At 35.0% G+C, this 16950-nt stretch overlaps 1 protein-coding gene across 1 annotated transcript in view; it reads right to left on the reverse strand.

Moving 5' to 3' along the window:
• Nucleotides 1-235: 235 nt before the first annotated feature.
• LOC107749170 (extended synaptotagmin-2-A-like) overlaps nucleotides 236-16950 on the reverse strand; it is a 25245-nt gene continuing 8530 nt past the window's right edge. The window contains exons 2-24 of the mRNA XM_016564276.1: nucleotides 15440-15481; nucleotides 15199-15309; nucleotides 14655-14731; nucleotides 14491-14563; nucleotides 13885-13974; nucleotides 12671-12726; nucleotides 11032-11152; nucleotides 10778-10954; nucleotides 10613-10695; nucleotides 10435-10483; nucleotides 9970-10059; nucleotides 9068-9163; nucleotides 8747-8848; nucleotides 6773-6835; nucleotides 5431-5505; nucleotides 4991-5077; nucleotides 4374-4523; nucleotides 3119-3489; nucleotides 2880-2978; nucleotides 2654-2785; nucleotides 2427-2532; nucleotides 2138-2187; nucleotides 236-1633 (exon numbers count right to left, since the gene is read on the reverse strand). Coding sequence (XP_016419762.1) covers nucleotides 1591-1633; nucleotides 2138-2187; nucleotides 2427-2532; nucleotides 2654-2785; nucleotides 2880-2978; nucleotides 3119-3489; nucleotides 4374-4523; nucleotides 4991-5077; nucleotides 5431-5505; nucleotides 6773-6835; nucleotides 8747-8848; nucleotides 9068-9163; nucleotides 9970-10059; nucleotides 10435-10483; nucleotides 10613-10695; nucleotides 10778-10954; nucleotides 11032-11152; nucleotides 12671-12726; nucleotides 13885-13974; nucleotides 14491-14563; nucleotides 14655-14731; nucleotides 15199-15309; nucleotides 15440-15481 — 2343 coding nt within the window. The 3' untranslated portion in view covers nucleotides 236-1590. The remainder of the gene's footprint in view (nucleotides 1634-2137; nucleotides 2188-2426; nucleotides 2533-2653; nucleotides 2786-2879; nucleotides 2979-3118; nucleotides 3490-4373; nucleotides 4524-4990; nucleotides 5078-5430; nucleotides 5506-6772; nucleotides 6836-8746; nucleotides 8849-9067; nucleotides 9164-9969; nucleotides 10060-10434; nucleotides 10484-10612; nucleotides 10696-10777; nucleotides 10955-11031; nucleotides 11153-12670; nucleotides 12727-13884; nucleotides 13975-14490; nucleotides 14564-14654; nucleotides 14732-15198; nucleotides 15310-15439; nucleotides 15482-16950) is intronic.

The raw sequence follows: 16950 nt of genomic DNA on the forward strand, positions 1-16950 counted from the left end.
GGGGGGGGGGAGTAAAGAAAAATGACAAAAGCACAGAATTACTAAAATGTTAGGAAAATTAAAAATGAAAACAGAAAATATAAAAATAACAATTCATAATATTAATAAAAATTATAATTGATATTTGATATTAAGGTGTTATTTCTGATCAACTATTAAAATGCCATCTGTTCCAAAAAACTGAATCATAATATCTGACTGCATTTGGGTTTACAATGTGACATCAACACAAATAATTATTCCTTCCCTCCATTCAACTATTAATGGTATAGAATAAATTGTTTATTGAAAAGAATACAGTGGACATCATCAAATACAGAGACTTTACGATCCTGTATCTGATGCCAAATATCCTCTAAGGTAAGTATATTGTTGGTCATAAGGCTCAGGAAATATATATATACATCTATAAGGCAAGCTCAGCACAGAGAGTTACTCTGACTGCATACGTTTGCTTTTTGTGATAAGTATTAATCATAATAATAAGCATAAAATCTGTCATAATATTCACAATAATTTATACAATAAAAACAGATTCTTGCTGACAGGAATAAAATCAAAACAGTTTTGAGGTTTGACCATCTGCATATCATAAGCTCAGCTCAGTGACACTGCAGCAGACGAAACCACAGCCTTCACTTAATATCAGACAACACACGAGACATTTTCTATAACTCTGAGATGCAGATGACTGAGGAAGCACAGCTGGGATGCAGTGGGTGAGAGGTGACCAGGTGTTTTTGAAGGAGTGAATATGTGACCGAGTGCTACAGAAAGGCCAAACAAGATACAGAGATATATGGCAGCATTAGATATCCAGGGTCATGTGACACTGTAGCTGCCCATGCATGTTTAAGCACTGACAGCCAGTGCTGTGGTGGTGGATGCTGAACCACACCAGAAAACACATAACACGTATGTGTGTATATATATATATATATATATATGAACACTTGGGTGTAAAACATTTAGGTGCATATTTGGTTTAATCACACACTCTTTATAATGAGCGAGCAGAGTACTTCTTTGGTAAATTTGTCTCCTAAAAGGAGCATCTGTAGGCATTAACAGAGATGATAATATAACACTTTCAAAGAGTTCAGTGCTTGTTTAACAAGAACTCTTAGGGTTAATATTTTCCAAATACTAGAATTCCTTTTTAAGATTTATTTGTATATATTTACAGTCTGAGGTTAATTATATATATTATATAATCTCTGCACCATTAACGTGTAAATGGCGGATGTTGTTACAGTTTGCCACTCTTGGTTTAGAAGTCTTAATGCGTAAACAACTAATCAATCCAACAGATGTGGCTGAACCGTATCCCTTTTTAACTTTAAAAATCTCTAAACACTCTCACTCTCTCATTCACTCTGGCTAAGTCAGTGCACATAACATCAATAGCGTTTTTTCTTCTTTCACACTGTAAATCTATTAAAAGTGATCAAATCTGAAGATCCAACATGTACCAATTTTGCCCACGGCTAAAACACATGGCTTAAATATGGCTGAGGTTTGGAGTCTTGCGTAGGGATTTGTAGTTTTTTAATACAGTATGTGTAGGCAGAAAGAAGTTGGTTCCTGTGATTAAGGGGATTGTCGCCTCAGCCCGTCCACTGAAAGCTCATACCTGCCAAACACACACAAACACAATCATATTCACATAAACATTTCTGATTCCATGTTCACACACCTTTGGCTAAATATTAATGAAATAAAGTGCCATTTTCATAAATAACAGGCAAGAAATGTCTGGGTCATATTTGACTAAATTTATGCATATACTTTGCATAAAGAAAATGTGGCTTATAACTCTCATAACAAACATAGTAGTATTTAACCTTTTGGAGCATGATTTATTAAATCAGAAAGAACATTTTAAAAATTCAATGTTTTTTTTTTTACTTTAAAACAACAAATCTAGAATAAAATTATTATTATAATCATGTTTTTCTTCTCCAAAATTTTGAGAGAGATATTTAAATAGGGCACACTGTATACCAGGTTAAAATGTAAATAACCACTCTAAAGTACATTTTATCCATATATTACAGTAATGGGAATATTCAGTATAATCAATATCATCATATTCATATTAAAGGCTTAATCTTTGTAAATTATATAAATTTTTTACCATTGCGTTGAGCTCTTTGATATATCCTCAGAGGTCAAGTCAACTAACACCTGGGAGAAAGACACGCATCATTTTTATGTGAATAATTTGTTCATGAGCCCCCCCAAAAAACTAGAAAATAATATTTTAGATTTATATATAATAATTTAGATTTAGAACAACGATATTAAGGATGTTATGGCGAACTGAATGTTATTTATCTTATGAACAGGGTCTAAGAAGTTATTTATCTTATAAATGGTGTGAGGACTGTTATTTCTAATGTTATTTATGATGTGAGGGATGTCACCTTTCCCAGCAGCCCTCTGTGTTTTGACAGAATTCCTCCTCCATTCTTCACAGCCACATCTAGTGTTCTTCTGTGCAACTCCACAAGTGACACGCTGAATTCAACCCTACACAAACACATGTGCATGCAACCCGCAAACACTTCATTTAAAAACACAAATACAAGTATTTTTATTCAATGCAAAATGAGAAGACTTAAAGAGACTGGAAGAGGAAAAAGAAACTGACGTTTGATCATAGACCGGATTCACCGTTTTCTTCATCGTGTTTGTTTTTCTGCGTCCAGAGCGTCGTTTATCAGGCAGCAAATACAAACGGACATATGGATCAGAACCACTTTCAGTAGAAGAGATCAGATTCCTGCAAACACAAAAATATGAAGACTTTCATATTAAAAACATCTTTCAGAAGCACTGAAATACTTCAGAAGAATCAAAAGTCATATGTATTTTACCTGCAGCCGTGTACCACGATAATTAGTTTGTTTCTTTGGGGACTGTGTCTGATGGTTAACTGAATTTCACCCAATGGAGCGAAACCAGGTGAGGCTCCACTGTAAAAACAAAACAAAACAAAAAACAAAAAAAAGAAGAAAACATTTTTTTTTTTAACTGTTGCGGTGTTGGAATCTCAACAAACCATGAATGGCACCAGATAGAAAGGTCAAAATATGTAAAAAATGTTCAAACATACTTCTGTAATCGGTGTATTGTCTTCTGGAGCTCCTGGGTGGTGCTGGGGTTAGAGATGTCAGATGCTATGCTGGGTGTCGGCTCTTTGCTGTTTAGGTGTAGCTCAGAGCCAGAGATGGCCAGGTTAGACGTGCTCCGCCCCGATTTAGCCAGACGGGTAGGTGAGTCCTCTAACGGCCTGCTGTCTATTAGGGGCTCCACCCGCGGGGAGGGTTGGGTTCTGGGTGCTGGGGTCGGCTGCTGGGTTTTGGATGCTGGGATGGGCTCTGAAACATTGGGCCGCTGAGGAGAGGGGTTGGGGGTCTCGCTGGGGCGGCGGATCTGAACTGAGGACGGCTGATCTGATACTGCCAACTTATCCATAGAGAGAATCTAAAATACACATATAGACAGATATGCGTTGGTTACTGACTTTTTATGTGTATTTACAGCAAAAGTGAGACTTCCTGCTGAGATGGACCCTCTATATAGGGCAAGGTTCAGTTGTTTCTTTGCCAGTCGTGTTTAACCTGCTCACTGAGGCCATTAAGATTTTTAAAAGCATAAAATTAAGAAATGTCTTTTTGGTTATGGTTTTAATTGCTTAATTATTGCTGTGGCCACTTCCAGTTTAGTTTTTCTCTCATTTAGTGGGCATATTCCTTTTTTTGTTATATTTATCTTAATTTAAATTTTAATTTAAGGTTTTATAGTTGAGTGATCTACAGAACATTGATAGAGCTAATTACATGTACAATGGTTAAGACCACTGAACTGCAAAATTCGCTAGGTAATATTTCAAATACTGTACTTTTAATTTTTACTTAAATTGTGAAAAGGTTTTTACTCCATCCATCAATACAAAGAGTAATTTAGATATTTAGCTTGATGAAAGACACACTTTAGTTTGGGGTCCAATTCTCACTATTAACTATGACTTTTGCCTCAATAAACTCTAAATTTGCTGCTTAATAATAGTTAGTAAGGTAGTTGTTAAATTTAGGTATGGGGTAGGATTAAGGGATCTAAAATATGGTCATGCAGATTCAGGCATTAATATGTGCTTTATATGTACTAATAAATATGCAAGTAATATGCATGGTTATAAGCAACTAGTTAATAGTAAGAACTGGTCAATTAACTAAAGAGTTACCGTTTATTTTTATTTAATTTCAGTTACTGCTTCAACCACTGTTTTTAGTTTTATTTCTATTAGATTTCCTTTACTTTCCATGAGTTATTTAATTTCAGTTAACAAAAATGTGTGTGTGTGTTACCCTAAGTGCCATCTTCATCTTAAGCGTAGAGCCGGGTCCTGAGTTCCTGAGTGGGAATCGCTGACTGATAGTCATCTGATCCTCCTGCAGCAGCTTTGACAGAGGAAGAGAAAACGTCCCGAGGGAACACTCGTGCTTCTCATCCTTTACCTGCACACACACAAAACATCAGACTGTGACTCGTATGAGACACCACTGTGTTGTAAACACTGCAACGTCCAGACTATATGTACTTTCCATGAATAGGGTACAATTGAGTCAATACAACTGAGTATTAATACCTTGATTTCTATGATTTAGTATTTTTCCAGAAATAAATAAATAAATACACATAAAAATAAATGTAAAAAGAGAACAGGCAAAAAAACAAACAAGTAGCAAAATGGATAGCAGGGCAACAAATCCAGTATAAATACATCACTTAGAAGGGTATAGCTAGTATAAGATAGATACCAAAGTTGGGGTTGTAATTATTGTTACACTTTCTTACGTTATCAAGAACAGCATTTGCTCACCCTTGCAGTGTTCAAATCTTTCGCCTTTCAGGGACCAGCCCAAATTTTTAACCATTAAGCCACAAAACCCCATGTGCCTGCGAGTGCATGTTTGTGCTTTACCTCCACTTCAAGTTCTTGACACTTTGGATTGTGGATCAGGAATGTGAAGGCCTCCTCCCAAAGCGGCTCGTTGGTTTTATATCTTGTCTGTAATGAGAAAAGAATGTAAAACATTTAACCATTATACATTTAGCAACAGTGAAAACACAGGATCTGAATTGGAATTAATTTACTGTACCATCTTAAAAATTCACAGTAAAGTCTGACTTAAGCAAACTTGCAACATCACCTTTTGCAGTGAAATACTGTTATACAAAGACAACGAAACATCAACTAATAAGTGTAATGAATTTACATGCATTCATCTCTTTTCATGCAAAGCCACTTCGAAGAGCCTCACACTATTTTTCAGATTTAAATTTGCACCTGTAAGAATACCACAATATGTTATGCACATATACATTTAAAGACAGATTACTTGTGTGCATCAGTGTGTTTACCTTGCTCTCAAAGGATTTGTGTCCCACAGTAAACTGGACGAATGGACTGGGCACACTGGTGACCTTTTTACCAGACTATAAAGCATACAAATAGTTAATAACAACACTTCCATATTAAAACATACAAATAAAAATATGCACAAATAACATTATCAAACTTAACCACACTCTTAATAAAGCAAAGAACAAAAGGATTTAAATCAAACAATAATAGCGTCATCTCAAACACGTAAGAATCTACAGTACATATTTGCACACTAATGGCTTGAAATGTTTCTTAGTAACCATATGATATTTACTCCCATCTAAATCTGCAATGACACCTGGCATGCTGTCCATTACCACAGACAGTTACAGTACATGGAAAGCTGAGCAGGCAACACTTTAAATAAATGTTTAATCTATGTGATTACCAAATCATAAGAATAACCATAACATTCATATGTTTGCATAAGATTGTTTAGCAACATTTTTTTGTTCAAAGTCCACAGGGAGTTGTTTTCTATGTAGCTTGTACACATACAAACATATGTCCTATTTACTTGAATGGGAAAAGTCCAAAATCTACAAAACCGATATTCAAGATAATTTTTAAAAATATTTTCGAATTAGCACTGTAATCAAATTAAATGCTACTGTAAATTCTGCTTCTTTAGTTCAAATCACAATATATTAGGCTGGTCAGGTAAATGCATTTTCACATTTAAACAAAGGAGCAATTTAAAAGCAATTAACACGATTTTGTACTGAGCAATACTTTTTATTTATAAATTATTACTGTTAAAACTGGTCCAAATGATTGACCCTGATAATAGACAGCATGCCATTAGCCCAGATGTGGTAAACTTTAAAGTTGGAAATATTCCATTAGATAGAAAGTTGAAAATATTCCAAAATATTGTATTTATTCCATTAAATTAAAATGACAGTAGTCATTTCCCCTTATGAATGCCATGCACTATATTACTATCAGGACATAAAACCTAAAAACTTGTTAGATTCAAGCAAGGTCTTATATGTTGCATTTATGTAGGATTTTGTGTATAATCTTGATTCATATATTGCTTGAATTAAAAGCAATCAATTCAGAATTGGGAAAATGGGATTGAAAAGCTGACTGAGATTTACATAAGAGAAATAGTCTCTGTGGCATTCAGAGTCTGAATTCAGTGCGTTTCAGACAGTCAGATGCACACGCAGGTCTGCATGCGGTTAATCAAAGCACACAAACAGTACACACGATACCTGCTGCAGAAGGATCTTAAATCGACATAAACAACTTGCCACGTCTTTCTACATCATTATGTGTGTGCGTAAATTGTGAGAAAACTGGTTGTGTTACCTTTATCGCTTTATTGACTGTACCCTTCTTCAGACCTGCATTGTTGAATTCTAAAGGATTGCGCTTATTTCCAAAAGCAGAAAAGGACGAGACACACATGCGCACACACACAAACAAATACAAATACAGGCAGGATTATTAGGAGGATGGCATGCAGAGTTAAATTCATAATTGCACAAAAACACAGACATCCTGGAGTACTCACTCAATCATACACAACAAAATGAATGATTACGGAATTAATGCATGGTTAATTTGATGAAAATGAGAAAAGATGATGCCTCGTTGTATTTTATCCGTATGATTGTTCAAATGATGAAAGAGCCCTGGCAGAACACATCAGCGTATTTTTATTAATTTGCGTTTGATTAGTCATGCCTGGAAAGTGGGCACATGAGAGGACACAATTCAGGAGGACAGTGATGAAGAAAGAAACATGAAAGAGAAATATAGACAAGGCAATCCAAAGAAAATCAGTCCAACCTACACTTCACTGCAAATCAACCCGCAACAAATCTGATTGCAGAAATATGTCACACAATGTCATGGGCACTGCAGGACACTACAAGACGCCTGAATTCACTCAAACGCTTTCAGTGACTGATGAAAATGATCAAATGAGGCATGGGCTGATACAGCAACAGTTATACAACAGTTACAGATACAGTCGTTCCAAATGTGCTGATATTTTATAAAATAGCACTGGAGTTTTCACGCTTTGGATCAGCATCCCCAGCACTTGTTTGCTGTTCAGACACACGACAGTTGATTCTCTTTTTGTATGGAAAGCAAAAATAGACAAACTAGCTGTCCAATATTATGTCTAAAATAGTAAGTTTAATCTGTATGTATAAATAATGTATAAAATGTTGCTTGTGTGACATTGCTTAATCATGTATTTCATACAGTGAAGTGCAGAGTGAGACCCGTTTCATTCAACATGCTTCTAAAATTGACACTCTACTCTACTGCACTACTTACATCTCTATGTCACACCCCCTCCAACACACACTACTGTTCAAAATTTCAGAGTCTGTAAGATTTTTTTAAAAATGTTTTTGAAAGAAGTCTCTTATGCTCAGCAAGGCTGCATTTATTTGTTCAAAGTTACAGTAAAAACAGCAATATTGTGAATTTTCAACAGCCATTACTCAAGTCTTCAGTGTCACATGATCCTTTAGAAATCATTGTAATATGCTGATTTGGTGCATATTAATATTCAAACAGTTGTGCTACTTAATGTTTTTGTGGAAACGGTCACACATTTTTTGAAGACTGATCTGATGATGAACAGTTCGAAAGTAACAAGAAATTAATGCTGAACTGCATTTATTTGAAATAGAAATCTTTTGTAACATTATAAAAGTCTTTCATGTAACTTCTGATGAATTTAATTAATCTTTGCTATATTCAATCCTATATCCAATAAATAAAAACATACGGACCACAAACGTTTGAAGAGTAGTGTATCACAATCTTTCTCTTACACACAAATAATCAGCAAATCATTAAATGATAAAAAAAACTTGATCAGCAATATACCCATAACCACATAACCTCATTTAGCTCTCCAAACAGGGCTGACAACTGCGTTCTGTTGCGGTGTAACCTCTGATGCTCTATATTCAAATGCCCTCTTTAAAGGAAAGAGTGCACATTTACAGTGAAAAAACAACTGCACACACAAAAATGGCTGCATTAACACCTCTAATACAGACTAATTATATCTATGCAAAATGCAGACAGGGCCTCTGTAAACACTAGCATGCTGACAGACCAAACCACGACATAACCAAACACAAACAAAACAGTCCTCTGAGTTTAAACAGCATTACAGGAAGATTTTACATGCAAAAGGGAAGTTGAGATGTAACTATGAAACATTTGTAAATGAAATGACCAGCTGTTAATGCACCAAATGCAGGTAAAATGCAATCAAACCAATCTAATGGAAATGCCAGCAGAGTGACTCACAAACATTGTCCTGTAGAGGGCAGAAGTGTCCTCACAGAACACCAGCCCGGCAGAGCGGCGCTCTCTCAGACACCCACTGCCCACGTGCCCCTCAAAAACACTCTTCACCCAGAGCGACAGGAAACCAGAGCGGGACAACAGAAAGAAACAGAGGATGAAAGGAGAAAAGGGCAAGGCAAGTGTAGTAGTAGAAGTGATACCTGATGAAATAGGGAAGGTGGAGCATAGAAAAATGAGGAAGAAAGAAAGAAGCTAGTGTGGGTGAGTATGTGTGTGTGTGTGTGTGTGTGTGTGTGTGTGTGTATGTGTGTTAATGCTCACTGGCAGATTTTTGGCTGAGTCCAGATGCACCAACAGTAATGCTGATGACAGTCCATCATTGGCCTGCCCTTTATCTGCTTTAATGCTGCTTAAAACCTGAAAAGCAACACATAAAAAATTAAGCAGTGCCGGCTCTGTGGTGTGTGATCTACATTGTGGGGATTTGTCTCTTTAAAGGGACTAAATGATGTCTTATTTTATTTTTTAATACATGCAATAGTTATCACAAAATTATTTTGCATTAGTTTATGGAAATGGGAAATTTCAGAGTTTAAAAGTAGGAATGTGCAGTTCGTATTTTTGTTATAGTTCTTCTATACATACTAAGTTTGGGGTCAGAAAGATTTTTGTATTTTTTTTGTATTTTTTTTTTGTAAGAAATTACTATTTTTATTCAGCAAGGATGCATTAAATTGATCAACAGTGAGAGTTAAATACATTTATAATATAACAAAATATTTCTATTTCAAAGAAATACAGTTTATTTAAATGTTCTATTCATCTAAGAATCCTGAAAAAATCATTTTCCACAAAAGCAGCACAACTGCTGTTTTCAACATTGATGATATCAATAAATGTTTACTGAGCACCAAATCAGCCTATTAGAATGATTTCTGAAGGATCATGTGACACTGAAGACTGGAGTAATGATGCTGAAAATTCAACTTTGCCTTCACATTAATAAATTACATTTTATTTCACAATATTTCTGTTTTTACTGTATTATTGGTTTTACTGTATTTTTGATCAAATAAATGCAGCCTTAGTGAGCACAATAGACTGACCCTAAACTTTTAAAGGGTAGTGTACATTTGTTATTTGATATATATCAGTAAAGTCTAAATCATTAACAGAAGTCATATCATATCACTTTGATGTGTGTAAGAGGTGTGTTATGTTACCTCATCGAGTTTATCAGGTGTAGGGAGAAGAGAAAGCCATTCAATCTTCAGGTGAAGCTTTCCTGTAGCAACATCATCAAGTACAAACCACTACACTCACCCAAAGAAACACACACACACACACACGCACATGCACACAGGTGAAACAGGGAGTGGATTTATTATATGAAAACATAAATTTCATTTTAAAACTTTGTACTTTATATAATAATAACACTTTATTAAAGGTATAGTTCACTCAAACATGAACATTCTGCTGTCATTTACTCAGACAGGACATTCTTTAAAAATCTACTATTCATGCTCCACAGAAGAAATTAAGTCATAAAGGTTTGTAACATCACAAGGCTGAGTAAATGATGAAGTCCATTTTTGAGTGAACTAATAATTTAAGCAATTTTTCTGCTTTGAGCTCATACAAAAATAAAGCTGGACAGAAATAAAACAAAAAGGTATTTTTTGTACCTCATCTACTTTCTGTTCCTTCTCTAGTTCATCTATGTTGATGGTAAGGCTAAAGAATACAGGAGGACAAAAATCAAATGATTAAAATAAAAAGATCCTGACGATCTTTAAGGTGGAATTCTGAAGTATTATTGCTTGTAATTATTTAATGATTGATTAGATCAATCCCAGCCATTACCTTCCCAAATAATCATCCTTATCATGGTCCTCATCATAAAGCTCTATCTCCACATTCTGTCCTGGGTGATCGTACACATATGCCTAAAACACACATAAACACCTTGGATTGGTAAATAAAAACATGTCAGAGAAGGACAGATTCGATCACAAATTAGTCCCTTACCTCATAAACTTCGTTCCATTTAGGATTAACTGTCTCTTTGATGATTTTGGATCTGAAGAGCTGATTACCCAGCTTAATGACACCATATGGGTCTGACTTTCCTTTTATCAGACCACCCAGAAACTTGTCCTTCCCTACCAGGTCCTGTGCCTCCAGAAAGTGAATCCGCAGAATACCCTAAAACAAAACCACGCATATGATATAAATATTCTGTTTATATACAGGTATGCATGTGTAGTGTACAAGTATGTCACCTTTGGCATGGGGAAGCGGAGTCTGGAAATCTGTGCATCATTTACAAGTGGAATAGTGATTTTGTTTGGCAGCACGAGAAAACTGTATATGATATCCTGAATAGTGCTGTCACACAGACCACTGTGAAAGACAGAGAGCAAGAGAGATTAGTGATGATGTTAAATATTATAACAAATCAGTCCAATGCATTAAATACCCATAAGTACTGTAATGTAATGTTCACAAGCTGTATAGACCACTTTTATTATACTTTTTAGGTAAATTGAGCTTGACAGCTGCAGTTGTAATCTGCTTGCCTTTCCACTGTGAAGAAAAAAGCAACTTGAATATTCTGCTACATAATAACTGTGTACAAAAAAGGTTGAATACCCATGCCCACACTTTTCAATGCCTTTTTGCTTTGACTAAACATACATCTTCAGGCCCTTTTTTTGCTTAAACCATGTGAAATTAAACATTTGGGAAAGTTCTCAAGGTGGCCAGGGCCCACTAGAGGGCCTCAGCAAACTTCAAAAAGTAATAAAAGTTCATATTAATATTATAATTGATATATTGAAATGTTTTAATTCAGCTGAAAAGCTAAAAATATACAATCAACATTAACTATAAACTAATAATTTTTTTGGAAAACTTCCCCTTTTTTGCCCACAGTTCCTGAAATTTCTGAAACCACAAAATGAATTGTGGTTAATTAATTCATGAACACTCCCAGTTTCTGTGAACAAAAAGCTGGAAACCAAGTAGCTTTGTCTTAATTGCACCCGGAATATCAGAGAAAACATATATTGGGAGGCTTTTGAATATTGTATTTAACTATGTGGAGCTTTCAAATTAAAAAAATGAAGAGAACCACTGGGATAAGGGGAAGAATTAAAGCTCTATAATGTTTCCTTTATCCTCCCCCAGCAGTTCTCTATTAGCACAGTTTTCATTTAAGTACTGCAATTTATAGTTGTTTATAGTGCCTTCACCCACACTATGTTAATGACTGTATCTATAGCATTATTTACCAATTAGCTTGCATTTCAGCTTGAATATGTAACACATCAGGATTAATTTATTTATTTTTCAGAGATCAAAGAATTCAGATTGATTTCAGCACTGATGTCTAACCAGAAATGTTCATGAAATGTGACTCTTCTGTGAGGGTATGTGTATATGTGTGTGTGTGAGAGAGAAAATATAACAAAGGACAAGATCTCCCCACGCCTAAACCACAACACCAGCTCCACCTATGATATGACTATAAAAGGAGAAAAAGAGAGAGAAAGAGAGAGAGAGAGACTCCTCTGGGAAACACATTAAACTCTACATTTGGACACACACACTGATGTCAGGGGATCACAGGGCGCACTTTAAGATAAAACACACTATTAAGACCCCATAATTTCCCCACCATCACAAGTGGGTGTAAACGTGGATCGTCTGATGTGGTCTGACAGGAAGAGCAGCATTTCTGAAACTGGAGTGAGCGTGTATAATGTTTGTGTGAGAGACTGTTATCTGTGCCACCTCAAAATACAAAATAGGTCATGTGACAGCATGTGCATTTCAAAGGCTGCCTTATCCACTCCAGTTTTATGAAACTGGCATAATCTGATTACATGATGTGTGATGGCTGACACGTGTATCACTCACTTTATTCCAGGGATGTCCAGCATATTTGTAAGACCTGTCCAGTTTATATCCAGCAACTGAGAGAGAGAAACAGACACATATAACAATATTTAATACATAAAGGTTGAATATATATATATATATATATATGCAAAATTCAAATGCTTGTGTTTGTTTCCTGTAAAATACATCCTTTATTTTTCACAGCAGCAACAAAGCCATTAATCAAATACAGTGCAACAGTAACTGCCTATGTTTTCATTGGCCTTGGTTCTGGAAATATTTTTCTCTCCATATGAATTAAAAAAAAAAAAGTTCAGTAAATTGTTTCAAGCCATGAACCAAACTAATAATCTCTGAGATGAATCACAAACTTTGTTGTTTTTTTTTTTAAAAAAAGGTATTTGAAAATAGAAGAAAAAACAAAGGAACAAGACTGTTCATATTTTATGAAGGCTATAGAATGCCGTAAGCACTGCAAATGATGTAATCTAATAACGAAATGACAGATTAACCAGAAATATTGATTTGTAGTCATTGGTTATAAGTATAATCAAATATATTAGATATTTACTGTTAATAAGTTTGGAGTCGTTAAGAATTTTATTTTTTTTTCAAAATGTTCAGTTCAAAACTACAGTTTTCTATTTTAACATATTTAAAAATGTAATTTATTCCTGTGATGGCAAAGCTGAATTTTCAGCATCATTACTTCAGTCTTTAGTGTCACAGGATCCTTCAGAAATCATTCTAATATGCTGACTTGCTGCTCAAGAAATATTTCTTCTTATTATCTTATTACAGTATGTTGAAAACAGTTGCGCTGCTTAATATTTTTGTGGAAACCGTAATACATTTTTCTCGTAATACAGAGTCTTTGATGAATAGAAAGTTCTTTAGATCAATATTTTGGATCAAGACATCCACTAGATCCAATAAACATGAACAGCTGAGAATGAGATGAATGAATGAGACAAGTTTAAGAGGAATAGATTTAGATCTTATTTTTTTCAGAGCAGTGTTCCGATTCTGAGAAAAACTCTTAGTGAAGTTACAAGGGTGTGGGTTATTAATAAATAACAGACACATTCTCATCATTCTTTATATTGTATGATTGTCTAATTTAAGTAATGCCAGTTATGTAGCAAAAAAAAACTAATCAGACACAAACACAATGAAAGAATGTTCTTCTACATGTGACACAATAGTGTGTGTATATGTGGTGGTTAACGTACAGGTTTGTTGAGGAAGAACACAGACAGTGCACCAATCAGTGGCATATCTCCTAGCAATGGCTCCATGATGACCCTCAACACACCATTAAGCTACAAATACAAACAACAAACAAATAAAAGGTAAGATTATAATATATAACAGTGAGAAATTCTGGATTCAAACTTGCTTGCATGAGCACTATAGCTCAATGTGTCGTAGCATATGCAGTAACTATTAGTCAAATAATTCTGACTTGCATATAATGCACATACATAATACGTGCAGGTGACCCGAGTTTAAATCCTGCTCGGGTTATTTCCCGATACCACTACCTCTCATAATGTTTCCTGTAACATCTCCACTATCCTCTTCAGTTAAAGCCAAAAAGCTCATATAAATAATTAAAAAACTTCTGCTTGCAGATATGAGAACGGACTAACATTACATCTAATGCCCATCTATAAACTAACAAAGCAAAGAAGCTCTGTTATACAGTTCAAACTCATATCAAAGCTCATGTGTGGTCACTCTGATTGTTATCAGGGTAATGAGGGCATACTTAAATGTAAGCAACTTATGTAAGCAACACACAAACAGACATCTGTCACACACTCTCTGAGTCTTACCTGTATGCTCTTGATTCCTGCACGGCAATAGTATTTCTTAATATCCACATCAATTTCAGTGTTTCCGACAAAACTAGACAAATACAATAACACACAAACAGACTTTCAATATCTCAAGTCCAGTAATGAGTCTCAGTGGTAAACGTTATCTGTGTGTATTTTACCTGATCTGTAGATCCATAATAATCTGTCGTTTATCTACATTCTCTGTATAAACTTTCACTCCATCCACCCTGAGAGGCTGCAGGCAGATGAAAAATTATTATATTGTGTGTATAAGAGTATGTAAATGTGTGTGCTGGTTTACTAAGTTTAAATTTGAGAACAAATGTCTTGAGCTAAATATGACTAAACCTTCCTTTGTGGTTGTCCTCAAAGGTAAAAAGGTTCTAGAATATAATGTTTTTAGTAACATTTTTAAATGCCAAAGATTTCCTTTTAGGGGTTGATTTAGGGTTTAGATTGATATGTTGCAATTATAAATAGCTTTATATAATACAATTTAAAGGAACACTCCACTATTTTTGAAAATAGGCTCATTTTCCAACTCCCCTAGAGTTAAGCAGTTGAGTTTTACCGTTTTCGAATCCATTCAGCCGATCTCCGGGTCTGGCGGTAGCACTCTAGGCCAATATGGCTGCACCCATAGTATGGCAGCAAAGTTCCTTGATTATTACACCGGAATGAGAGTATAGTCAAGTTTTAAACAGGAAAAAAAGTACTAAGGTGCGCATTGGCTCCCTGCACTGCCGGTTCAATGGTCTCTCTGAAGATTTTATCTACAAACTGACAAATATATGGCCACATCTGATGTACAGTCTGTTAAAAAAAGAGAAAGAGAGAGAGTCAATACTCTTGCGAAGACATTTCTGGGTTAGCATAGATTCAGATCTATTTTTATAAAACCACACCACCACACACACACACACACACACACACACACACACACCTTGTTAAGCCACTCCACTCTCTCCACATCTGGAAAATGAACCTGAAACACAAAACAGACTGAATTTTATTTTAATGGATATTTTAAACACATTCATTAGTCACAGCACATCCCCAGCGGACAGTAACAGCTCTCAAAATAATTCAACAAATCAATATTTTTACACTTCATCACAATGACACATTGATTCTTTAAATACAGAGCATGTAGTGAAATGATGCATTGGTATAAACAGTTAAATTAAACAGTTAAACAGTTAAAAGAGTTAAATTTCCACTTTTCAACAACTAGTTTATTCTCATTACTCATCATATCCATTACATGACCACATTATAATGACATAATGTGGCTGTTTAATGAACATTTTGTTACCCTGCTGAAGACCAGCAGACTAAAGGTGCTAACAGAACATGCTCTCTCAGTCTCTGTCTCTCCATCTCACTGAGAGCGAACGATGCAATAAAACCAGAGCGTTCTCATTATATAACTACTTTAGTTAACATGAACTAAGAATGAACAATACATCTACAGCATTTAATAATTTCAACATTTACTAATGCATTACTAAAATCAAAAGTTGTGCTTGTTAACATTAGTTAATGCACTGTGAATTAACTAGAACTAACAGTGAACAACTGTATTTTCATTAACTAACATTAATAAAGATTAATAAATACTGTAATAAATGTATTATTCATTGTTTGTTCATGATAGTTAATGCATTAACTATCATTAACTAATGGAACCTTATTGTAAAGTGTTACAGAGTCTTTTTAATAACAGGAAGCAAATGATTTTCATGCATGTCAAGTTAGTGGTTTTTGAGCATCTGAGTTCTTTCACAGATGCTGACACGACAACACTAAACACTAAACATCCAAAACAGCTAGTGCAGTCCAATTCACAAACGACTGACACTTATGAATTGGCTCTGTTAATGAATCAGTCATCAGTAATAGGTTTGAATCTGTCTAAAGAGTTCCGCCACCTATCTCTCAAATGGACCATTGACACTCCTAATTGAGATTGTAGATAGAGTGTCAATGGTCCATTTGAGAGATAGGTAGGGTTGGGTATTGTTTGGTTTTTTTTCGATACCGGTGCCAAATCGATACTTTTAAAACGGTTCTGGTGCCTAAACGGTGCCTGAACTGATACTTATTAAAAAATTAAAAAATTAAAAAAAAATCCCCCCAAAAATGATGGATTGGCCATTAGAATAGAAATAGAATAGAGAGTGCTAGAGTTAGAGGGTCAAATGAAGATGATGTCATTCCACCAGGAGGGAACAGTTAATGTAGAAGTCCATGAAAGTTTTATCATAGGTAGAATGCAAAATGTTTTAATACAAGCATTTCAGTCAAATGTAATTTATGCAATATTTCAAACCTTTAACCCACTTGGGAAAATCAACCCATGGCAACAGTTTAAAAGTAGCCCAATTCTGTGGAAAAAACGCGGACTTGGCAACCCTGCATCCAACAAGAGCTGCAGGAGTCAGATTTGACTGA

This window comes from Sinocyclocheilus rhinocerous, unplaced genomic scaffold, assembly GCF_001515625.1.
Source record: "Sinocyclocheilus rhinocerous isolate Xijiao unplaced genomic scaffold, SAMN03320098_v1.1 scaffold919, whole genome shotgun sequence".
In the NCBI taxonomy this organism is placed as follows: Eukaryota; Metazoa; Chordata; class Actinopteri; order Cypriniformes; family Cyprinidae; genus Sinocyclocheilus; species Sinocyclocheilus rhinocerous.